Here is a 27,294-nt window from a genome sequence, read left to right on the forward strand (position 1 = left end):
GCACGTTTCGGAAGTGCCACGTTTCGCGCTTCCGAAACGCGCTTCGGAGAACCATGCTTCCCCATATGCTATGGCGCTTCCGGTAACCCTGACCTAAACTCTAAAAGAAGCATAACCACCAACTAATCTAAACATAACAAACAAACAACAGCAAGTTTACTTCTTAGAAGATGCAGAAGTTGGGATTTCACATTCCAATGCACAACTAAACATATACCTATGACCTAATGAAAACAAAAGGAATAAAACATAAAAATGAACCATTGTAAAGATGATGCTAAATTTTAAACATTTAATATTAGATCAAACCTCTTCTAGAGAAGGCGGTTCCTTCTCTGAAACCTTTGAAGGTGCTCCATCAGGAACACTCACACAATTGGGATAACCTGCTTCTTCCATTGAAAGCTTATCTATTTCTCCCTCAACCTAGATGGCAATTTCATAGACAATAAGGGGCATGAAAAAACACACATATAATCAAGTGCAAACCACGGATCAAATATTACTATGATAATATCTTTTGCTAGTTTGATATCTTCCAGTCCATACAATATCTTTTCAGAAAACTTTTCCTGTAGAGAAACAGAATAGATCAACATTTCATTCAATGGTGAATTGCAAAGGGAATTTGAAATTTACTTTTATTATAATATATATATATGTAAAAATATACAAAACTTTAAATTGTTAGCAGAACCTGCCAAAAATTTTTTTGAGGACCACGGTATTTGCAGCTAACAATCTGCCCATTCCGTCTGTATGGAAAAGCAATAATAATCTATGAAGAGAAAGCAGATAAGATAGTCAGACAAGATAAGAAAATTTGTTAGATAGTCATTAAAACAGTCATAAGGACCTCATTGTTTCTTATAGTCTGCATAACTCCATTTCTTCTCAAGGTTTCCCCAGAAATCATTCTCTCAGCAAAGTACTTAAGTATCTGCAACAAGAAGTTAGAGACAATGAAGGAAAGACACAACATCAGAATGCATTTTTGTGCTTGATACGCAACAGATAATAGCTTTATTGCTGTCTAAGAACAGTAATCTTAACTAACAAAAATAAAAAAAGGGATGGATAAGAAGGAAAGATCTTCTGTATTTGTCAATTAGTTATTATATCAAATGAAAAGAAAAAGTAGTGATGAAGTAATGATACGAACAATACTAAACACCCAAGAAAAGCAAAGAAAAAACCAAGGGGGCATAACCAAGCATTTCAGCAAAAACAACTTGGCATTGTGTTTGGATAATGGTGCTGACCTAGTTTTTCCCAACATCCAACCTGCTCAGGACCTAAAAATGGGTCAGCCAGTTATCGAGATTGACCTTGTTAATTGAGGCTGAACACCCCCAATCAACCCCCCAACAACCCCACCCTTCCTTTTTCAACTCATCTCTAGCCATTTTCTGGCAATGGTACATTTAGCCTTGTATAGGCAGTACTATCGCAACCACTTTCTGAATGGACTATTGAGGAAGAAAAGAGTGGACCAGCAGAGAGAGATAGAGAAAGAGGGATAAATTTATAGAAGAGAACAAGTGAAGCTGAGAAGAAGACAACTATGGTGGCATTAATGATTAAGAGAAAGAAGTGTGAGACTAAAAGGAGAGAAAAGGAGGATGATTGTGATAGCAAGTGATTATCAAAATATTAGTATTGATGTTGGAGGTGGTGAAGGTGATTATGATGAACATGACGAGAAATGTAGTGATGTTCATAAAACGATAGTAATGATGATTAAAGAAGAGGAGGAAGAAGAAGAAGATGGTTTGGGAGATATAAAGAACAGAGCAAAGGCAACAGAAGCATTCAACCAGCTCTTTTCTTAGCAACACAAACGGAATAACCACAATTTTAGTGATAATTTTGTAAATAAAATTTCACAAAGTAATTAGCTCATAATTGGTTAGCAGAGATGCCTTCATCTTCTTATGAATCAACACAATAGAAACATTATTGATTCGATGCAGCATCTTTCCTTTCTTGAAAAAAATTGAGACAGCATTACAAACATGATTCTTAAAAATGTCCCAATAAGAGCAATAGAAGATACTCGAAAATCCATTAGGCCAGTAGTGTTGCCTCGTTTCAATTCAAAGGTCGCCTTCTTCATTTCTTCACAATCAACCGAACCCAATATATGTTGATTCTCTTATTCATTAACAGTAGGATTTGCACCTCAAGAAAGACTTCCAAACTAATGTTCCTTCTAGCAAACAAGAATGCAAAAAAAAATTGAGGCTTCAATGAGCATGTTGTCCACATCTTCACACCTGCTACCACTTCTTTTCCCAAGAATCACATTGAATTCTTTTGCAAATCATGTTTGAATCTAGCATGAAAATAGGGTACATTTCTATCATCTTCCTAGATGAATGAGATCAAGCTTTTTGCATCCAAAATGACTCTTCAAGATTATAAAAATGACAAATATCTTTGGAACTCTACTCGGTTATCCATCAAATCAAAGTCAACCACTTGAATCTTCCCATCAACCTCTTTTTACTCCCTCTTAACATGCCTAATGTGATTTTCAATGAAGCTAAAATTGTTGTAGTCCCAGTTTTTTAGTCTCTTCCCACAGCTTGTAACTTCATGACAATTCTAAACATTGGGTACCTACATATAGCCCAAATCTAATGAAAACACACGATATCTTTGCATCTTCCATATCTTAAAAAATCAGTGAGGAAGTTTTCATAGACTAGTCATGACTTTAATGTAAAGTAAATAATATATTGTGATCAACAAGTAGTCTTGGAAGCACGTCTAGTCAAGATCTAGGGAATTTCTCAATCCAGGGAGAGCTAGAAAAAAAATCTATGTTTACTAGCATTGAAATCCATCCCTCTTTGATTATTGGTCCATGTAAAGTTGGATTAGGAATTCAGGATCTCCACAAGATTACAATTCTCAAGCTCGTTATTGAATTCTCTCATAGATAGTCACAATCCATACTTCCAATGCACTCTTCCCTGCAAGGCATTGCATTACGATCACCGAGTAACACCCACAACATCTAAATGGTAGTTAATTGAATTTGCCCATAGTTGGCGCCTTTTACTATAGTAATGAGTCATAAACTCCAGTGACATCATCCACAAGAACAATCATATACTGTTCAGTAACCTAAAAAATATCTATATTTATCTTACTAGGATCCCAAATGTGAACAATTATACAAATAGGAGACTCTTCAAAATTTCCAACCATACTAAGACCAGGAAGTGATAGGGGTCACTTTGTAGAAAGTCTCAAGTATGAGTTTTACTATGAGAAGAAAAGTTACTGAAATATTTTTGCTACAGATATTTTGGTTATCTCCACCCTCACCCATCTTCTGCTGAGGCCTCTTACGTTCCACAACATGCATTTCATTAACTTGATTGATCCTATTTGGTTAGTCAACCCACCAACAAGCTTATTTATTGGACAAGTGGCAGCAAGATTGAAAATTTCATCCAGATCTTAGACCCCTCATACTAGACACAATAGGGCCTTTGGAGTCCCCCACTTATTCTGTTTACATCTTGGTTCATTGGAAGAAGAAGACTCAATCATTGTTTATAGTCAACCCTACTTTTGTAAGCCTCACTAAGGTAGTTAAATTTAGTATCTGTTTTGGTTGTCTCACTATTCGAGATCCTATTTTCTGCTCCATTTTCGGCCCCATAGGATTCACAATTATCTTCCCATTTGATCCCTTGGATTCAAATTGGAACACCTTCTGAAGTGGAGGAGAGCCTTCCCCAACAAGAATGATTTTCTTACCTTTCATGAGCCCTCCCATTTGAATTAATCCAAACATTTCTACTTGATTAAAGCCCCCACACACCAATGGTGCTCCTCAGATGGCAAGCACATCATGTGGGCCCTTGTGGCCAATATTTTGTTCCTGGATTTTAGGACTGCAAGTTTTCATTAATGCACCCCTAGTCGAACCTTAGGTCCAATATCGCCAAAGTTGCTGGTAGTTGCAACATAAGTCCACCGAAAAACTAATCCCTGAATTACCAACATCAAACTGATCCTCACTCAAACATTGTTCTTATCTCCTCGCGGCTTGAGCATTAATTTGAATTGGCTTCAACAATTTTCAACAAGGCTTGAACTTGTTTGATTAATAGCAAGGCACAAAAATTCAATTATAACTATCATTACAATTATTTACAAAGCATTGTTTACTTAATTACAATGATTTACAAAACAATCGAAAACAGACGTCACTGATGTGGTTGTGTCAGACGCGCTCATCGCTCCTCGATGATCTTATTATTGTTAGCGATAAGGTCAGCTTGAGTATGTATAATGGACTCATTTGCTTGAAGCAATTCCTTCAACATTTGGTTTTCAGCCAATGTAAGAGTCAATTCAGCATCCGCTTCACTTGTAATCATCATGTGCTTCAGACCCCTCGCCCCAAGTTCTCCCTCCTCCTCAATGCCCCTCTTTGCGAAGGGACTGCTTGCAAACTGTTGGTTGTCATTGTCACCGTTCTGCCAGTCTTCAAGTTCATAGAGGAATATCGCGGAGTAATTATTCATTTGATCCTTTATTGTCAGTGATACGATTGGTGACAGAGTGGTTATTAAAAAACCCAAACTGTCAGACCACTCAGCTGGCCATCTGGCACAAAACTTTATTTATGTTGTACAACCAAATGTCCCTCCTCGCGATGTCCTTCGCATGCACAAAACTTTATTCATGTTGTACAACCAAATGAACCTCCTCACGATGTCCTTCGCTTGCACAACCATGTCTTGATTCTCCTCCTCCGCGTCTTCGTAAGAACAACACTTTAATTGCAAAACAAAGTTTCAATCATGATTAACCCTACACTCTATGTCACATGGGTGCGGGTGCGGGTGCGAGGGGTGCGAGGGGTGCGGCAAAAATATAAAAAATTATATATATATATATATATATATATATATATATATATAAAGTCCAAAAGTTGAATATAAATGACCTTGGGTGCATTGACCGCACCCAGGGTCAGGTTGACCGCAATGGGTGCGGGTGCGACGCAGGTGCGGCACCTAGTTTGATGAGTCCCTATGACATAGCCTACACTTCACATTATTTATAAAAATAAAGAAAATTGTTTCAAGAGTACTTACCTGTGCCCTAGTTAGCATGCGCAATGATGCAGCACAATAGGCTCTTCCCATGTGAGGACCCAACGTCCTTCGATTATTCTCCTCCTCTTTGTTGCATAAAGAGACTCCACATTGCAGTATGTGAAAATTCAGGGAGACAGTCACGTCTCAGAGGATTTCAATGGATATGTGCTCCCATATCCAAATCTCCTCCCATAATCCAGCACGCCACAGAAGCGTTAGGCAAGACAATATGTTGGTTGCCTACCTACTGTCTACACTTTCATAGAAAGTTTTAGTAAGCATCGATGAAGGATTAACAACAACGATTGTGGGATAAGTTGCATGAGTTTTATTCACAGGTTTTAAAAGCCTGAACAATGGAACTCAAGGAGGAGTTCCAAAACACCAAAAGAAAGGATTTGCCAATGATAGAATACATGAACAAGATGAAAATCATTGCAAATGAGTTGGCTCTCATCAGCCAACCTACTGAAGAAAATTATCAAGTTGGACAAATTCTCACAAGCTTAGATCTAGAGTATATTATGATTATTGTAGCCCTTCAAAGTCAGGAATGATTGCACTCTCTTGAAAGTCTACATCCTACTCTTTTTCATTATGAAGCATCTCATGTGCCCAAGAGAAAGAATGAGCAACATGACAAGTCCCATGAAGTTTTGAATGTGAACATGAATGCAGGACGTAGATGGAATATATAGTATATACTTAAATATGTATTTGCATACACAAGCACAATATATAAATATATATAGAGAGAGTAATATGTAAGTTCCAAACCGCCCAAGACTCCTTTAAAAAACATGTTTGCATGTGTATTTTACTTAATCTAAACCTATAGACGTGGTCTCTATGCTTTATTTAGTAGAAAACATGCATTAGTTTAAACATTTTTCATGTTTACATGTGTTTTTAGCTTAACAAAAATATCAATGGATCATATTACACCAAAGACTTGATTAACTAAAAATCAAGAATTCTTGTTTAATTGTTTTGATCTAAAGCATGGTTCTTATTGAACAAGTAATGATAAACACATCTATAAGCTTGGATTAAGCAAAAAATATAAGCAAATGGGTTTTTTAAAGGGGTCTGGGATGGTCTAGTACATAAATGGTCTGGAACCTACACATTATATATATATATATATATATATATACCCCACACCTAAATTTTTTTAAAATGTTGTGTCGCACCTGCACTTATGTGACAGAGATCGGCCTCCAAGTATACGGCACCAATATAGTTTGCCAGTCCCTCAAAAGAAATATTTTGTCCAAATCACAGTTAGGAGAGCCAATAATTTAATTTGTATTGGAGCCAATCAGTTTAAATCTAGCTTCTATTCTATGTTTGGCTTCCATGGACTCACTAAAAGGGTTCTACCAGCATTCTACACTGGTTCCAATCTCATGAAAGGAGGCATGCCTTCTTCACAATCAAGCCCAATAATGAAACAACCCTGCTTACTTGCAACAAATTTGATATTAGGAATATCAGACCAAAGATGAAAGAAAACTCCACACTTTGACGATTTTCCCCTCCCATGAATCCTGCCAACAAGGTCCATGCAAAGGGCCTAAGCGTTTCTTTATATCTGACTTGAGGAACAAACAATTTTCTTGCGGTTTTCTCATCTCAAGAATCCTGCCATCCATACAAAGGGCCTAAGTATTTCCTTGTACGGAGCGAGCTTTTGCGCTTTCTATAGTGCCTATTATGTACAATAAGGAAAATAAGGAGTCTTTCTATCTTGAGAAATAAACATTTTTTTCTCCAACTGTAACCCTTGGAAGCAGATTATGTTTTCAATTTCTAGTCTGTTTTGGTCCTCTGACAATATCTGCTCTGAACAATCATTTGATAAAGAATCGTCAACCTAAGGATACAATAGTTCATGTTCTCCCCACCCAGATGCTCACCATGATCCAATAGGATTGCTGCATAGGCCAGTGATCACCTTACTTCTTGCCTTCATCCAAAATTAGCTTTTCCTAAATAGTTTCTATCTAGGAAGGTTTTATAACCGAATGGGAGAAGCTATCATACCTATGTCGACAAAATATTCAAAACAACCAATCTCGTACCTATAAAACTGTAGCTTAGGCTTTTAGATTTCTAATGCACAACCTTCTTCGATTTTTTTTTATTTTGAGGCAATAAAAAATTAGATGAATTGACAAGAACATAAGAAACAAAGAAAGAGTTCAAAGGAGAGAAGAGAGAAGGTGATATGTGGTAAGCAAAGAGGGGAAAAGAACAAAATCAGAAGGATCCCACACAGGTAATCCCAATCCAGTCAACATCAACATCAGGCTAAGCAATAGAGGCAAGATCCTCAATGTCCCTCTGAATGTGATTTTATAGCACTCACAGAGGAAATAACCTTCTTGACATGTGTTCTTTTCAGCCACATGTACCACCAGGCTGACTGAAGCCACCAGATCCCAATTCTGGCGCAACTCTTTCTTTTCATGTGATCTTGCTAGGTAAGAGGGATCCACAATCATTAACAAGTCCAAGAACTTCTCTTCACTGACCAGGCTAATCAGATGAGCCAGTTTATGAAAGGGCAGTTGTGGAAAATATGATGAATGGGATCATAAACCACATGCATGTGTCCAGTTGTATGGCTTCAGAGCCTGACCTGAGAACACACCTTGCACTCCAATCCCTTGGCAGAGGTCCCAGATCCCCATTGACCTAACAGGCAAACAGAATGCACCTACATTTTCCCCTGATAAACAGGAATTAACAACACTTCTGAAAATTTGTTTTGTAGCCCTCCAGAAGACATGAATCATGCAGTTCAGGAGACACATGCAGCTACTCAGCAGATTCATTAGGGTGGACTACCTAAAAATCTCCTGTAACAATAAAAGCATGCTGACATAGTACACTTTGTACAATGCACTCATAGTGAAGACACCTCTTCACTTTCTTTTTAGTGTCTCTACCCTTAATAGCTAATCCACCAACTTTATATAGAACATATCCAGAAAACCAGGAGGAGCAGATCTTTTCCAGAAACCTGATCTTTCAATTCCCAGAAGTTTCTACAAGTGCTTTTGAAAGAACTGATTTGGCATGTTCATATGAATGCTATCAATCACCACTAATAATAGAACCTTCATTTTAGGACTTCATGAGTAAGAAATAGCATCAGGCTTGTGTTAAGATGTATTTGTATACAGGTATGTACATACAAATATGTATATATATATATATATATATATATATATATTTGGCTGATATGTAACTGTAATAGGTTATGCCCATTAGGGGCATTTTCATCTTTTACTAATGTGTAATAGGTAGTGCCCATTAAGGGCACCTTTTCTTTTCTTTTATTTCTTGTCTTTTTTCTGTTTTTTTCTATGTTCTAGCCGTTGGGGGCTAGCCCAACGTCTAGTTGGCTAGCCCTCTATGGTGGTTGTTTGCTCTATTTAAAGGGATTCTCTCCTTTATTAATGCTATGCTTCTCTTAAGCATATTTGGTGAATAAAAACATTATGTTTTATATTGTTGCGCTCTATTGTGCTTGCCCATTAGTGGCTATTGTGTGTATTTTTTAGCCTTTGTATTTGCCATTAACTAGTGCTTGTGCACATTTCTTTGATTCTTGTATGCCCTTAGTGGCCTTATCATTGTATTCATATTCCACCCAATAATGGGTCCAATTTGATTGCAGGAGGCTGGCAAAATATGTGGTACCATGTTAAAAATAGGGAAGTTAAGAAGCAATGAAAAAGAGAATCGAAGAGAACAGGAGAATGGGAGGGTTATTTGTGGAACTCTTCCATTTGTTAATAATGATACAAGAGCCTAATACAAAAGAGATACAGAAAATAAGCATATATTAAATATACATGAAATGGAAAAAGATGTCCTTTGTCAACAACAATGCCCACGTAAAGATAACACTTTTCAAATAATAGACATCAGTTTCACTCTCTTTATTATAGAATGCATTGCCAATAGAAAACCAACCTCATCACCAGGTGATTCTAGACCAAGGCTCTCTTCTGTGAAAACCCTATTCAGCTTTGCTTTGAGTGGCAGATCACCATCATTGCAAGATCCATTAATTGATGTAGGTGGAAAATGGCTTGAGCTTGTAGAAGCCTGTAAATAGAAAACAGAAGAATGGGAAACTACAAAAAGATCAATTCACTACATGTGGTTGAATAAACAAATTCAGAAAGACAGGAAAACGGATGACATGACAGTTTGAAATTTATAAATGTGCTCACTCGAACATGACCTCTCCAACCACATTTAGCTCTAAAGCATGACCAGGTTGCCAAACATCTGTACATCAAGGAAAAACAAAAATTAGACGGTTAAGCACTAGTCTATAACATTAATGGACAAAAGAGAGAGAGAGAGGGAGAAAAAAAGCTGACCCATCTTCACGAATGAAAACAGCAAAACTCTTTTCACTTGATTGCCCACCTCGACACTATTAAGGCAAGAAAACATGAGACATCAGCTGAAGATACACATACAGATTGACAGCTTACAATGCAGCAGAAAGTCACCTAAATCAAACAATGATTTTAAACAGATAAAAGGAATAAATTATAAGCCCAAATGTAATGCAAATACTTATGATGCAACATCTCTTAATTGTTGTAATCCATTTTAAAACTATAATTGTAGTTGTGTTATATAGCAGACACTACAAAGAAAAACAGAATATGAAATACAAAAAATAAATAAATAATTCTTTAATACAATGAAAGTGTAAAGCAATAGGACATTAGGATGCACATATGCCACATATGATGAAAGTAAGATAATAATCACAAACCTTAGGAACAAACAATACATTAGAAGTGTTGATTCAAAAAAAAAATAAACTGCCTGCAACTGATATGAAGAAAAACTATTTAAGAAAAAGAGTTCTAGCATCAGATTGTAATGAAACACTAGGCAAAGAACAATGTCAAAAAATGACTATAAGAGATGCACAAGCATACAAGAGGCCACTAATGGGCAAAATACAATATGAAAAAAAGTGGCAAGTGACAAACACAAAAATATGAGAGAGAGCACTTCAGAATATAAATGAACTTATCATTGAAAAAGGCTCTCAAAAGCCTTACTTTATATTGGGGCAAGACACCTATATATACAACAAAAGGGAGCAAAATGGGGCTCCCACAGAGTCATTGGGAGCCCCTCCAACGGTCACAAGGGGCAAGACCCTTATATATACAACAAGAGGGAGCAAAAAGTGGCTCCCATAGAATCGTTGGGAGCCCCTCCAACTGTCACATTTGTAACCATTGGAGAGGGTCCCCAATGACTCTATGTGGGCCCTTATTCCAACATAAAGAAAAGAAAATAAAAAAAGATAAAAATAAAAATAATAAAGATACAAAAGGGAAGTTCCTAATGAACATGCGTATTTACAAATGAAAAGATGAATTTTCCCCTAGTGGACATTACAAAAGTCATATATATATGACATCCATGTACTTTAACACCCCCCCTCAAACTGACGGTGAGATCACCGAGAGTTTGCTTAGGAAAAAGTAGAATCGGAAAGATAGCAAGGCTTTGGTGAAGAAATCCTGATACTCTGACGTAACATATGGTAGTTGAATGGTGTCCCGTAAAAAATCATCTCTAACATAGTGACAGTCCATCTCAATGTGCTTTGTTCGTTCATAGAATATGTGATAGATAGCAATATAGATGGCACTCTTATTGTCGCAACACAACTTCGAGGAAGTAGAGATAATGACTCTCATATCTTTAAGCAGACTTCTCAACCATACAAGTTCAGTGGTAGTTATGGCCATCGCCTTATACTCAGCCTCCGTAGATGATAGAGACACTTTTTGTTGTTTCTTATACCTCCAAAAGATTAATGATTCTCTAAGAAAAATGCAATAACCTTTGTAGAAATATGATCATTGGAATTATCACCCCAATCAGAGTCAGTATAAGCAATTAAATTAGAAGACGAAGAAGAAGATAAGAATAGCCATTTGATAATGGTTTTCATCAAATATCTGATAATTCTCGTAAGAGTATTTTGAAATTGACTTGCATTGTGAATAGCATGAGCACTATCTCGATTGATAATAGACAAATATGTTAGAGATCTAATCAGTTGACGATAAGGAGTGGGATCTTCTAAAGGAGTTTCAACATTGACTCTCATCTTAGTGTTGATTACTTCTGGAGTCTCCACTTTCTTTTCGTCAGTTAAGCTAGACTTAACAATGATATTTGATGCAAGTTTCATTTGAGACAGAACATATCCTCGAGGAGAATATGCAACTTCAATTCCTAAAAAATACCTTAGAAATCCAAGGTCAGACATATCAAAATGGTTTTTAAGAATATTTTTAATAAGCTCAATGCCCTTTTATCATTCCCGGTGATGATCATGTCATCAACATATAACAATAAAATAGTTATGTGATCACTTGCATGCTTAACAAATAGCGCAGTGTCAGTATAATAAGAGGTAAAACCATTATCAAGAACTTTACTAAAGCAATCATACCAAGCTTTTGGAGCTTGTTTAAGACCATAAAGAGCTTTATTTAGTTTACGATGTTTTTCTTTTTCAATCTCAAGACCCGGCAAAGGATCCATATAAACTTCTTCACAAAGATTCTCAATTAAAAAGGCATTTTTAATATCTAATTGATAAATAGGTCATTGTTTAATAGATGCTAAAGCTATTAAGGTCCTTTCACTAGTCATCCTAGCAATCGGGGCAAAGGTTTCTTCATAATCAATTTCATATTCTTATGCATACCCTTTAGCAACTAACCTATCTTTGTATCTTTCTTATTTCTCATCACTCTTGGTTTTGACTTTATAAACTCATCGACATTCAATAGCCTTTTTTTCTTAAAGGAAAACCTATAATTGTCCAAGTGTTAGCTTTGTTGAATGCTTTAAACTCAAGTCTCATAGCATCAATCCAATGTGGATGTTGCTTAGCTTCTTTAAAATTGGAGGGCTCATGATAAGAATGAATCACCATGAGACAAGTCCTATAATTTGGAGAAAAAGAATCACCTGGCACAAATTTTTTAGGAGGTCTACTATTCCTAAAAGATCGTCTAGGTAGGGATTATTCAATTTGATTTTCTAAAGAAACATCTTGAGAGTATATATCAAAAGTATTTTGATGTTCATTGCCCTCTCGTCGAGTATACACATGTATATCATTGGGATTCACATTGTGAGAATCATCATTTTGACGTAACAAAGCATCATTTTGATGAGAATTGTCATCATAAATAGTATCATTAACATCACACTTAGCTAATTTGAGATTTTTTTGAAAATTTGGCTAAGTCTGGGATAAAAATCATTTGAGCCTCGATATTAGACCGATGTTTTTAAGTTTGGACTTGGCCCAGGTCTCATCAATTAGGTCGAGGCCAGCCAATCAAAGCGTAAGAAAGAGTTTCATTTTTTACCTTTAAATTCGGGTTATTTTTTAGCGAAATTCGGTTTATTTTTGGGCAAAATTCGAAATTTGATATTTGTGTAATATGTCGTTAGAAGCGTCTAAAAATTCTAAGCGCAATGATATTTTACTTTTCTGAATTCAAGTTTCGGTTTACCCAAAAATTGCATTTTTTCAAAAATTGAGCAGTTTATCGAACTGGATCCGAAGTGGATCGGATTGAATCCAATGCATATGATCCAAATTATTATGGATTTGGATCTTATTTAAAACCTACTTTAATCTGGATTTAATCCAAATCTTGATCCAATTTCATTTTGGGTATGGGTTTGAATTTTGGATTCGGATCCGGAACCAAATCCACGTCCAATAAAAATATAATTGTAAATTCAGTTTAAAGCTTTAAATTATAGCTAACCGGAGTTAGAAAGACTCCTAAGGTAATTAAACCAACTTTGCAAATTTAAAATTATTTAATTAATTATTAATTAAATAATTAAATTATATTAATTCTAAAAAATTGATTTAGGCCTGATTAGGACTTCTTAAAAGAGTCCTTATACTTACCTAAGAAGACTCAAGAAGGATTAAGAAAGGATTTTAAAAATTTGGAAAGTTTTAAAAAGTCAACTTTAGAGTCCAAAATTTTTAAATTCTAAGAGAGTCCTAAATGGGATATTAGCTCCAACCCTCTCTAGAGGTGCTGGAGAGATAAGGGAGGTGTCCTCCCTATTTCTCTATAAATAGATCAAAAAAAAAAGAAAGGAAAGAGAAAGGGAAAAAGAAAGATGAGGGAGAAGGAGAGGAAAAAAAAGGAAGGAGGAAGAAGACGAGGAGTTTGGACTTCTCCAACCATCTACCCACGTTTTTCAACTTTCACCATCATTTTTTCTTCAAGTTTTTATTCATGGTATGGGTATTTTCTCTTGAATCAAGTGGAAAATTGATATAGATTGGATTTACATGCAATAATTTGATAGAAATCCATGAAAAAAGTGTTTAAAGCTACTTTTTTGTAAATATACATGAAGGAGGATGCATGGATCCTCCTCCATAAGAGAATTCTTGAATATCTCTATTCTTTCAAAGAAATAAAATTTTGTATATGTAAAAACAAAAATTTTATTGATGGCAAAAGTGTTTATTTAGAGGGTTTTTTATGGATATCGTTTTTCATGGATGTGTTCTTAGTTCTTTTCGTCCTTAAATAAAATTATGTATATGTCTATTTTATGCTAAACAGAATTTATTTCATGATTGTAATGAGATATTGCGAAAATATAAAGAGTGCTTATAAACACTTGCAACAATGAATAAAAGAGACAATCTCACAAGTCCACTAAGGGACAATACAAACACAAGCCTTTAAGAAGGCAAAATTATAAAAAGTCTCTTATTGAAAAGAGAGAGAGAGCTCTCAAGCAATATAGAATACATGGGGTTCACCCCTATTTATATAAGAGAGAGTGAGAGAAAAGGAGGGCCAAAGGGCCTCAAAAGAAGAGCCAAAAGAGGGCTCCCATGGAGTCGTTGGGAGCCCCCAACGGTCACATTTATGACTGTTGGGGGCTCCAACGACTCTATGGTTGGAGCCCCTTTTGATTTATAAAAAATAAAAAAGGAAAAAAAAAAGAATTAAAGATTACATTGGCTGAAAAAATAAAATAGTTGTTTTCTAAAATAATTATGTGAAAAGACAGAAATACCCCTATCGGGTTTTGATAATATATAAGAGTACATATTTTAACACCCCCCCTCAAACCTTACGGGGAGATGACGGACAGTTTGCCAAGAAAGAACATGAAGCGAGGAGCAGGAAGAGCTTTAGTAAAGAAGTCCGCCAACTGATATTCTGAAGTGACATATGGTAGAGCAATTGTGTCTCGTAAATATTCATCTCGAACATAGTGGCAATCCATCTCGATATGTTTGGTACGCTCATGGAAGGTATGATTGCTTGCAATATAGATGGCACTTTTGTTGTCGCAACATAGCTTTGAGGCTTCAGTAATATCAACCCCCATGTCTTTGAGAAGACTGTGAAGCCAAATTAGTTTCATTGTTGTGGTTGTCATAGCCCAATATTTAGCTTCAGTAGAAGATAATGAGACTTTTTGTTGCTTCTTGCATCTCCAGGCAATTAAGGAATCTCCTAAAAAGACACAAAAACCAGTAGTTGAGATTCTATCATTAGGGTTACCTCCCCAATCTGCATCAGTATAAGGAAGAAGATGAGGATAGAAATAGCCATTTATTTATAGTGTTTTTGATGTATCGAATGATCCGGAGCACGGCACTCATATGCACAGTTGTAGGAGCATGCTGGAATTGACTTGCAGAGTGAACCGCATAAGCGATGTGTGGTCTGGTGATGGTCGGGTATGTGAGAGATCTAATGAGTTGTCTGTAGGGAGTGGGATCTTCCATGAGAACTCTGTCCTCCAACCTTAATTTGGCATTAATGACCTCTGGAGTTTCTACCTTTTTTATCATCTGAAATGCCAGACTTAGTACATATATCAGCAGCAAGCTTCATCTGTGACAAAATATATCTTCGCGGAGAATATGCGACTTCAATACCAAGAAAATATCTGAGAAAGCCTAAATCAGACATGTCAAAATTATTTTTTAACATGTTTTTAACATTAACAATACTATTTTGATCATTCTCAGTGATAATCATGTCATCATCATAAAGCAATAAGATAACAATACTAGTACCTGCACTTTTAACAAAGAGAGCAGTGTCAGTAATAACAGGAATGAAATCCTAATGTAACCATGATATCACTAAAACGATCATACCAAGCCTTGGGGGCTTGTTTAATACCATATAAGGCTTTTAAAAGTTTAAGGGTTTGACATTGACCAATATTGATTCCGAGTGGTGGATCCATATACACTTCTTCATTTAAATTCCATTTAGAAATGCATTTTTCACATCCAGTTGATATATAAGCCATTTTTTTGCTAAGGCGACAGTTATTAGAGTCCTGACACTAGTCATTTGTGCTACAGGAGCGAATGTTTCCTCATAGTCAATTTCATATTCCTACGAATATCTCTTGGCTACTAACCTGGCTTTATATCTTTCAAGAGATCATCGCTTTTAGTTTTAACTTTAAAGAACCAGCGACATCCAATAGGTTTTTTATGTGGAGAAAGTTCGACTGTCCCAAGTTTTAGCCTTTTGTAGCGCATCTAATTATATTTTCATTGCTTCAACCCAATGTGGTAGAGTCTTAGCTTGATTATAATGAGCGGGTTCAAAATATGAATGTAAAGTTATTAAACATGCTCGATAATTGGGTGCTAAAGACTCATAAGATACAAATCTATTGGGTGGTATTGATTCTCTCGAAGAGCGCCTAATGAGAGATTCTTCCGAAGATTCAAAAATTTAAGAGAAATTCTCTAAAGCACTAATGGGCCTTTCTTGATCTCTTCGAGAGTAAACATTAATGTTTTCATTATTAGGACCACTATTTGGTGGTGTTATATCGCAGTTGAACACTTCACAAGTGTCCTCTATATTTTCAAGATGATTCATAGAACCATCATTTATATCATCAATAAGATCATGTAAAAACATATAATCAATTTTATATGATTTTCTATGATTTCAAAACCATTCTCGTCTTCTAAGGAGGTTACATCTTTTGAAACATAAGGTTTGTCATTTTTTAAATCAAAACACCTATAGCCTTTTTTATTTTCCCCGTAACCAAGAAAAACACATTCAATTGCCTTTGAAGATAACTTATCTCTCTTATGTAAGAGAACAAAGCATTTACAACCAAAGATGCGGAGGCGATTGAAATCGGGAGAGAATTTAAAAAGTTTTTCATAAGGAGAGGCATTCTTTAATTTTGAGGAAGGCATTCTATTGATTAAGTATGTTGAGGTTAGAACGGCTTTGACCCAAAAAATTTTGATAATATTTCTAGAAACAAGCAATGTTCTAGCGGTTTCTATAATGTGCATATGCTTTCTTTCCGCTAGTTTGTTTTGTTGTGGAGTCCGAGAACATGATTTTGTATGACAAATTCCATTTTTTGTTAAATAGTTTTGAAATTCATTAGACAAGTATTCACCACCGGAATCGGTTCTCAAAGAGGATATGTTACTTTGAAATTGGTTTTGAATTTTCATATGAAACTCTTTAAAGAAGGAAAAAACTTCTGATTTATGACTAAGAAAATAAATCCAAATATATCGAGTAAAGTCATCGATGAAAGTGACATAGTAAGAGTAACTCCCTTTAGACATAACCGGAGATGAACCCCAAACATCTGAGTGCACCAATTCAAAGGGTCTTGAAGAAAGAAAAGTTCTAGTTAGAAAAGGAATAGACTTCATTTTTCTAAAAATACAATCTTTGCAATTAATGTCTTTTTCCTTACAAAATTTGTTTCCAAATGAAAAAAGATACATTTTTGAATAGCTTGGATGACCAAGCCTTTTATGCCAAGTTTCAATACTTTTCTTTTGGACATAAGAACAAAAAGAATTTGAATGAAGGTTCAGATGGTCCATATAGTAGAGGTCTCCCTTCCTATGGCCTTGCCCAATCCGCTTCCCGGACTGGAGATCCTGCACAAAGCAACCATTAGATGAGAAAGATATTTCACATCCATGGTCGGCAATTTGAGAAACCGAAAATAGGTTTAAATTTAATTTTGAAATAACTCTAACTTTTGGGACAAAAAGATTTTGAGAATTTTTGGTGTTTAGAGTTCCAATACTAGAAATTTTCAAAAGAGTTCCATCGGCCGTAGTAACACAAGATCCTTTTGAATTGGTGCAAACATCAACTAATGCATTTTCATGAGGGGTCATATGAATTAAGGATTTGTTGAAGAGCCATGGATATTTGACCAAGGGTATCATTAAGATCACCATTCTTGCCTTCATCTTCTTTGGTGGTAGATTCTTCAAAAGAGGCCACCTTAGGCTTGAAAGTTTCATTGAGCTTTGAGCAAACGGGTTTAATGTGACCTGGCTCATAACAATGATGGAAAACAATAATTTTTCTTCCTCCATTATAGTTTCCTTGTTTACCAAAGCGGGGGGGTATAGGTTTTTACATTGTTGCTAGGTTTAGATACGGCAAGCACTTCATCAACATGTTTACTCATGTCAAGCCTTGTCTCCACTTAAGTGATTTCGGTAATGGCATCCTCAATTGGAGAAAAGATAGATCTATGGAGAAATGAGGATCTCACTTGCTCAAATTCGGGACATAGCCTGAAAAGAAATTGGAACAATCGTTCTTGTTCCACTTGCTTTTGTCTTAATTCAACATCTTCCATAGCAACCCATTTTAGCTCTAAAAGAGCCAATTCATCCCATAGTGGATTTAAGGTACTATAATAGTCTTGAATGCTAGAGTCACCTTGTTTGGTGGTTCTAATCTTTTCTTGCAAAAAATACGCTCTTGCAAGATCATTTTGGGTATACATACCCTTCATAAAGAACCAAGCCTCATTGACCCAACAAAATTTAGCTATATTAGCACATACCTCGAGTTCGACATTGTTCATAAACCACGCAAGGATTTTTGCGTGATTGTTTTCCCAATCTTTCACTTCTTTTTGATGATTTTCAATGGCCTTAAAGCGAGCATCTCCTCCAAGTGTCTTTTCTTGACCTCCTTCGTTTTTTGTGAGCTTAAGTTTACGCTCTGGAACGGTACCCATGACAAATCCCCAAAGTTTCTTTCCTTTGAGGTTGTTTTTCATTGTTGATGCCCACATCGTGTAGTTCTTCCCATTGAGCTTGAAGGATAGGTCGATCTTTGCCTCCATGATGATTCCAAGAAGTGAGAAGAGAAGAGATACACAAAATATGAGATATACGTACCACATTTTTCTTCCAAAAACCAAGTGGCTCTGATACCATGTAATGAGATATTGCGAAAATATAAAGAGTGCTTATAAACACTTGCAACAATGAATAAAAGAGACAATCTCACAAGTCCACTAAGGGACAATACAAACACAAGCCTTTAAGAAGGCAAAAATATAAAAAGTCTCTTATTGAAAAGAAAGAGAGAGCTCTCAAGCAATATAGAATACATGGGGTTCACCCCTATTTATATAAGAGAGAGTGAGAGAAAAGGAGGGCCAAAGGGCCTCAAAAGAAGAGCCAAAAGAGGGCTCCCATGGAGTCGTTGGGAGCCCCCAACGGTCACATTTGTGACCGTTGGCGGCTCCAACGACTCTATGGTTGGAGCCCCTTTTGATTTATAAAAAACAAAAAATAAAAAAGGAAAAAATAAGAATTAAAAATTACATTGGCTGAAAAAATAAAATTGTTGTTTTCTAAAACAACTACGTGAAAAGACAGAAATACCCCTATCGGGTTTTGATAATATATATATTTTAACAATGATAACTATAGTTTGTTACATGCTTGTTGATGTTTCATAAATATCCTCTTGAAGAAGCATTTGGATGTTGGTTTATTGTTAGATTTAAATTCTGTTTATGCATGCATATCACTTGAAAAAAAAATCTGAATATTTTCTTCTAATGTATTAGCATGCTCATGCTTGCATAATAGTTCTTGAACATGCATAATACATATGCTTGCAGGCATGTCTACGAATGAATGCACCGAATGAATGCATTCATAGACTCTTAAATCTGAAATGTGCATGCCTTCAAAAGCCCTGTAAAATTTCTGTTATTGCTGGCCATGCTTACCTCTTTTGATAGCCAATACGGGGCTCAATGACAGCCCAGCCGAGTCCTGACATAGCATGGCAGACCTGCAGAGGCTGGTTGCTGCCATGATGTTTTGTAAAAAGGAAAGAAATAGTTCTAAAAAAAAATGGCCTAGGGTCACGATTTTTCCCTGTTGGGCCAGACCCAATCCGAGCCTCACAAGCAGGCTGGCAGGGCAAGGCCAAGCCTAGCAGCACTCGTAGGGTGCTGCCAGACTAGGTTGGCTGGTTGCAGACCCTGCTGGCCCTGCCAGGCTCGACAGAACCGGGTCCAGCAGGTCGGTTCTGTCAGGCCTGCTGGGCAGCAGGTTAAAAAAAACGAAAAAGAAAAAACTGAGATTTTAAAACAGTTTTTCCCTGCAGTTCTGGACTGACTGGCAGCCGGCCGAGGGAGCTCAGCTGACTGCCAGGCCATGGTAAAACCCTTTATACAGGCCCGGGCTGGGGCCTGCCAGTTAGACAGGTCAGTCACCTGATCCCATCTTCAAGTTTGAATGTGGTTTCTAAAGCCTCATTTAGGTCTTTGCTAATTTATTTAAGATTTCCTGATCGACTACTAATTGAGGATAGAATGGCGAGTCATTCACCCACCAATAACCAAGCTCAGACTTAATTCACAGTGCATTGACTATGGTCAGTAAGTGTCCATCCATCCAAATCCTTCTATTTTATGCATAACCAGACTTGTAATGGTTTTAAGGAATTTGCATAGTATAATAGCTGAGTTGAGGAATCACAAAATGTAAACCAGGTTGTATGAACATGAAGTCCGAACCTGTAACAGGTTACTTATTTAGGCCAAGCAGTTCTTGTTTGCAAATTAATTTTTGTATGTCTGGTACTTATGCTGTTGTGCATAAGCTATTGCATGCTCTTACTGGCAATACTTTCATTATAGTTTGTCAGCGATCGCATCTTCACAGCTATGGTATCATTGCTCCAATGGGAGATATGGACACCTATAGATGCAGTTTTAATTTTCTGAAGATGTTTATTGTGGTAAAGGTAGTAAAGTATATGTCTGTCAATCCATTTGCGTTGCATATAACTAATACTTTATACTATATGCAGTCCGATATAACCATTTCAGTGCCATAAAATATTGAGAAGCACCAACACTTGATGTTACTTAAATATGGAATTAGACATTTAGTATGCATGATAAATTTCCAGATCTTAGTTATGCACATGTATGTTGATTTTAATACATGTTATGAATGAGATTGTTCATATGCTTTGATTTGATGTAACATGCTTAAGCATTATGCTATTGTAAAATTTGTTCAAGGGCATGTACATACATGAAATCGATATGTGTTTAGCATGCACAATATTGCATGAATGTTCACATGTACTTATGAATCATGGATGAATGCATATGTGTGAAATGATTACATAAAAGCACATGCACAGGAATAATGAACACATGCATATGACTGTTGTAGCTCATGTACATTTTTAAATTTGGCAAACATGAATGTGCATTGGAAAGCATGTTGACATCATTGCATATATGGCATGTGGTTATGATTTTTTTTCATATGATGCATCGATAATCAACATGGATTATTATAGGTCTGCTGAGCCTTGAGCTTGGATTGCTCCTTTATTTGTGTTTATACAACAACAACAACAACTACGCCTTCATCCCAAAACAATTGGGGTCGATGATATGAACCAAAAAATAAAATCATTCTGGGTCTTCCACATGAATCCTTCTCCTCCAATCATTTCTATCCAATGTCATGTCCTCGGTGAGGTTCAAAGCATTCATATCATTTCCTATCATCTCCATCCAAGTCTTCCTAGGCCTACCCCGACCTCTTTTAACTAATATATTTTCCCATTTCTCCATCCTTCTAACTGGAGCATCATTAGGCCTTCGCCGAATATGTTCAAACCACCGTAAACGATTCTTTCTCATCTTATTTTCAATGGGTGCAACGCCTACCTTCTTACGTATCTCCTCATTCTGAATCTTATCTTTTATTGTATTTACACACATCCATCTAAGCATACACATCTCAGCTACACTCATTTTTTGAATATGATGTCTCTTGGCAGCCCAACATTCCGTACCATATAGTAAAGCGGGCCTAATAGTCGTCCTATAAAACTTTCCCTTCAACCGCAATGGCATTCTACGATCGCACAACACTCCAGTTGCACTTTTCCATTTCATCCACCCAACCTTTATCCTATGATTTACAGCTCCATCAATTTTTCCATACTTTTGAATGATAGATCCCAAATATTTGAAACAATCATCCACTGGTATTTCTTGCTCACCAAGCTTCACTACACTCTCATCACTACTTCGTTGCTTACTAAACCGACATTCCATGTATTTTGTCTTACTCTTACTCAACTTAAAACCTCTAGCTTCCAATGTCTGTCTCCATAATTCTAACTTAGCATTAACCTCAGCTCTAGACTCATCAATCAAAACAATATCATCAGCAAACAACATACACCACGGCACATTTTCTTGAATTAATCTCGTAAGCTCATCCATCATCCATCACTATAGCAAATAGGAAAGGGCTTAAAGCAGAACCTTGATGTAACCCAACCGTTATAGGAAAATTGGTTGTCACCCCTCTACAAGTGCGGACATTGGTTACTACTCCTTCATACATATCTTTAATTATACTAATGTACTTGAGAGAAACATCTTTCTTCATCATTGTCCACCAGAGAATGTCCCTAGGTACTCTATCGTATGCCTTCTCCAAATCAATAAAAACCATATGCAAATCTTTGTCCCTCTCTCTATATCTCTCAATAAGTTGTCTAAGAAGATGTATAGCTTTCATAGTTGATCTTCCAGGCATAAAACCAAATTGATTCTTCGATATCATGACAACCTTCCTCAACCTAGACTCAATCACCCTCTCCCAAAGTTTCATAGTATGACTCATAAGTTTCATACCACGATAGTTTGTGTAATCTTGTATATCACCCTTATTCTTATATAGAGGCACCAAAGTATTCTTCCTTCACTCATTAGGCATCTTATTTATGCATCACAAAAATCACATTTGATATTTTTCTCTATATTGCATTGTTCTGCATTTTTTCACAGGCTGGAGTCTCGTGATGAGCCTCGCATTTGGAAATGCGAATTTATGATATTAATTTGGCATGCTGGGTTGCAAATTAATGAAACAACTATTAATGATAAGATAATGAAAAAGAATAGTGTAATGTACTTTCTGGGATGTCTCATCCGGAGTACAGGACTCTTGGAGTTACGGTTTTGGAGAAACCAAAAGGATACAAAAACTTTGTGTGCGATGTTGTTGCCCCTGAACTCGATATGGAGGTTCTTGCTCCTGGCCATGGTTTTAAAGAGTTTTTGTCGCTCTGCCTAGGGGTGGTGTGTAAACACAGCTGTTGTTTTGGTATACCAAGAAAAGTGGCACTTGTGGATGGGTGGTCCCTAGTGTCCTCGACATTAGATGGGTGGTCTAATGTTCCGAAGGCTGTTTCGGTCGAGAGCTAAATTTGGAATCTAGTAATAAAATACAAATTGTGTATTAAGCAACCCTGAGAACCTAACTTGACCTCGGGGATTTTACTCGTTTAGTGTATCCGCGAACAACGGTAATTAAAAAGAGAAACTTAAATTGTGTGCATCTAATAGGGACATGCATATGAAAAGAGTACTCTGGTAAAAGATTATAATTTATTCATACATATGCATAGAAATCATGCATAATCCTGCCATGCATTAAATCATACATATTTACTTGTTTCCTTAGTTGTGATGTATAAATAAATGCATGATTTGTGCTCTCTAGTGCATGATAACATGTCTTTAATATATAATTAAGGTTCTCTGTTAATATTAATTGTTCCCTCCTATTTAGCATTTGTTCTCTATTACTTACATGATTGTTTAAATTATAAAATTGGCATGAATGCATCCCTCTAAATTATTGCATGAATCTTATCTGTATTCTTTATACTTATTTGTTTTATTAGATAGATTCATACGCAGAATTCTTTGGATTCTGACACCCTACTTTTTGTGTTTTTCGCAGCCTCAGATGCCTAGTGGGGAGGACTAGCTTTTGAGAAAAGTCACGAGGAAACTACATGACTGCATGGCAGATTCTTGCGATGGCGTGGCTCTTTCTTTTTGCTTTCTTTGATTTTATTTACCTATGCCTCAAACTATATGTATTTTAATAAATAAAGTTTGGATTGGTTTGGTATGAAAGATGAGTCTAAGATCCCTTGTGGTGGTGGTTGTGTTTAACTGTAAGGCTTGTTTCCACACTTGTAAAAAAAAATTTGTGTCACTTTTTCTTGGGTATGAGTTGAGGTCGTTACATTTAGACTTATTTATAGGCAATAAGTCAAAGAGGAAAGAATAGTGAATTTTTTCATTAGATTTTTTATATTCAAATCTATTTTGTTCTTAAAGAAATGTCACATTTCTTGAAACATAGAGTTTGTTACTTTTAATGTCATTACACCTTACCCCTTTTGATTTTCACCATAGCCAATAAAAGCGCATTCAAGGGCTTTCGGTGAAAGTTTATCTTGTCTTTGGAAAAGAACAAAACATTTACAACACAAAATTTGTAATCTTTTAAAATCCAAAGATATTTTAAATAAATTTTCAAAAGGAGAAACATTTTTTAAGGATGATGAAGGCATTTGATTTATAAGATAAGTTGCGGAAAGAGCGGCTTCCGCCCAAAAGTTCTTTCAAACAATTTTAGAGACAAGAAGAGTTCTTGTTAATTCAATAAGATGCCTATGTTTTCTTTCGGTAAGACCATTTTTTTGAGGAGTTTTGAGACAAGATCTTTGATGAATAATACCATTTTGTTTAAGATAGTTTTAAAATTCAGTTGACATGCATTCATATCCGAAATCGGATCTAAAAATAGCTATGTTATTTTGAAATTGATTTTGAGTAAGGATATGAAATTCTTTAAAGGTAGAGAAAACATCGGATTTATTTTTAATAAAATAAACCCATGCAGATCTAGTAAAATCATCGATAAAGACAACATAGTATGAATGTCCTCCTTTAGACATAACGGGTGTCAATCCCCATACATCCGAATGCACTAACTCAAATAGTCTTTTGGAAATAAAATTGTTATGTGAATAAGGAAGAGAGTACATCTTTGCAAGATTAGAATCATTTCATGTAAATTCTTTTTCATTATAAAATTTTTCCAAAAATGAAAAAAGATACAACTTAGAAATACTAGGGTGACCAAGCCTTTTGTATCAAGTAACAATATCTTTAGTTTGAACATGATTACAAAATGATTTGGATAGCAAAGACAAAAAATCTATGTAATATAGGTCTTCTCTTCTATGACCTTGCCCAATCCGCTTCTCGGACAGGAGATCCTGCATATAGCAAATTGTTGGTGAAAAAGAAACACTTAATCCAAAATCGGTAATTTGAGAAACGGAAAAGAGATTTAAGTTAAGTTTTGAAATAATCCTAATTTTTTAAATATAAAACTCTCTCTCTCTCTCTCTCTCTCTCTCTCTCTCTCTCTCTCTCTCTCTCTCTCTCTCTCTCTCTCTCTCTCTTATATATATATATAACCAACTTCCCAATCAGCCAGACTCGAACCTAGGCAGGTTACGGATGCCAGCTTGGAATCCCAACCCAATTAAAATTGGGCCAAGCCCGACCGATAATAGCCAGGTCGGGCAGCTCCTCGGACCAGTCGAGTCAGTCGGGCCTGCTATCGGGCCAACCCAAATTTCTTATTGTTCACATTGTGGATCAAGATGTCACAAAGATGCTGCATGTAAAGTTGAGACTTGAGAGTAGCATTTTTGTTGAGAATGCCTATGAATCGTGTGAAGAATGGAAACAAGTGATGTCAAGGAAGATCTGGAAAAAGGATGAAAACAATATTATTTATAACAATATCAATCTCAATGAAATATTATTCACAGTAATAGATTCCAAAGTTTGCAAATGGAATCCATAAAGGCAGATCCAACACTAATCAATAATAATTGTGAAGACAACATTTTTAATTGAAGCTCCCAAGGGCTAATAATCTATCTTCTAGTGAAACCTTAGAGGATCATATCCATTGAAATTCCAGTTAGATGGATGAATTCAGACATCAAGCCGAGGAGTGAGCATGGAAGTAAATGGCTGGTCTGTGCCAGTTTTCAATGAATACTTGTGTAGAGAGATAGAGAAAAGATGTGTTTGGCTTCAAAATAAGAATTTGTTTTCACCAAAACTACAAGAAAAGCACGTTTCTTCCTTGAAAGCAAACAAATCACCATCTCCGAGAATAAAGTATCTGATACCTGTTAGTAATCAAACAGAGATGCTAATTCTTACTTAACTAGGTAACTCCACTGCCAATTGGTAAAACCCAGGGATACAATACGATTCATTAACGATCACAGAACCTTAACAAATAAAAAATCATAGAACATAATGAACAAACTATGAAACTCCGGGGAACCTAAACCAAGCAAATCCATCAAATATCCCCAACAAAAAAAAGAAATATTAATAATAATAAACGTCCATAACCTACATAAAACACAAAAACATGCTAAAGAACTGCAATTCCTGAATCCGAACTCTGAAATTGCACTTTTCAGCAATTTCCATGAATCAAACACCAAGAACCGAAAACACCCTGCTCATATTAACATCTTCAACAAGCAGGTCTCCACAGAAGCAAACCAATATTCCAGAATCATGTATTACACACCAACAAAAAGTTAGGCGAATAAAAAGAAAATAGAAAAAACTCAACTGGAGAAAAAGCACTACCTTGGGGCACAGTATTCTGTTGTACTCCCCTATCTTGCACTCATTTAATGGAATTCCTTCACTCTCCAATTTTTCTTTCAATGCTCGCAAGTTTTCCGACTCAACCATATCCGCTTTCCGAACTACCAAGTGAACTGAAACACAAAAACAAAATTAGAAAAAAAATCAAGTAGAAAATGGACCATTTTGAGCGAGAGAGAGATAAACGGGTCAGCGTGTTTTTAGAGAAAGAAATAGATGGGTGCATGAGTTTCTAGTGTGTTTCTAGAGAAAGAAAGAGATGGGTGTGTTGAGTTTCTAGTTTCTAGAGAGAGAAAGAGACGGGTGTGTGCAGTTTCTAGAGAGAGAAAGAGCTGGGCATACCCGGCCTAGCCACCATGAAAGTAGTGAGGAGCCTTCTGGTGGGCGAGTGGTGAACTGACAGGGTGAGCTTTTGTGGGTTCGAGGAGGTACACCCCAACCCCAACGCTGGGCCTGCCCCAAGATGGTGGTTGTCCGTAATGAGGGTGTGGATGAGCGAGGAGTGTGTGTGATGGAAGAGGAGGAAGGATGGTGGTGGGATGGGTCTGTGAGGTGTGGGCTTGAGAAAATACTTGGAGTTCATCGCTATGCTAGAGGATACGAAGGAGGGTAGGAGCATTTGGGGGCTCGTGGTAGAGGGTGGTTATCAAAAGAATGCGAGGAGGCAGGGGTCTGTTTCAGCAGTAAGGAGGGAGGGAGGGAAGGAAGAGGAGGAGGGCTACCATAATGTCGGCTGGGCAGTTTTTGAAAGGGCTGTTCAGGGAAAGTGAGAGAGAGAGAGAGGTTCATAAGGGTGGGATTTGCCTCCCATTTTCCCTCTCGCAATAGGAAGGGAAGGACTCGTAGGAATAGGATAAGCCGGCGCAAGGAGTTTCCGTCTCTTTTTTTTATATTTACGCGGAGAAACCAGACGTTTCTCTGTTGTCTGGATGTTTGCATTCAAAATGATTTTTTTTTTTATATTTGTAAGCCGGAGTAAGTTCGGTTTTTTTTATAAAAAAACAGTACTCGAGGGCACAAAATTTTTGCTTTTTTTTAATGAATAAAACAATAATTTTTTGATACTTTAATATTAAAAAATAGGTTTTTATTGAACTAATACTCAAAATCATTAAAATAATATTAAATATTAGCAATACGTATTAGTGTCCGTGCCTACGTGTCCGCTCGTGTCATGAGGGACCAAAAT

General features: G+C 36.3%; 1 protein-coding gene across 1 annotated transcript in view; it reads right to left on the minus strand.

The window, feature by feature from the left end:
• LOC149844859 (primase-helicase Twinkle, chloroplastic/mitochondrial-like) overlaps positions 1-26,965 on the minus strand; it is a 65,291-nt gene extending 38,326 nt beyond the window's left edge. The window contains exons 1-9 of the mRNA XM_089995330.1: positions 26,448-26,965; positions 26,085-26,218; positions 9,530-9,585; positions 9,377-9,434; positions 9,114-9,248; positions 857-940; positions 698-778; positions 507-572; positions 310-426 (exon numbers count right to left, since the gene is read on the minus strand). Coding sequence (XP_089851456.1) covers positions 310-426; positions 507-572; positions 698-778; positions 857-940; positions 9,114-9,248; positions 9,377-9,434; positions 9,530-9,585; positions 26,085-26,218; positions 26,448-26,724 — 1,008 coding nt within the window. The 5' untranslated portion in view covers positions 26,725-26,965. The remainder of the gene's footprint in view (positions 1-309; positions 427-506; positions 573-697; positions 779-856; positions 941-9,113; positions 9,249-9,376; positions 9,435-9,529; positions 9,586-26,084; positions 26,219-26,447) is intronic.
• Between the last annotated feature and the right edge of the window lie 329 nt (positions 26,966-27,294).

This window comes from Nuphar pumila, chromosome 2, assembly GCF_984573655.1.
Source record: "Nuphar pumila chromosome 2, dmNupPumi1.hap1.1, whole genome shotgun sequence".
NCBI classification, from domain to species: Eukaryota; Viridiplantae; Streptophyta; class Magnoliopsida; order Nymphaeales; family Nymphaeaceae; genus Nuphar; species Nuphar pumila.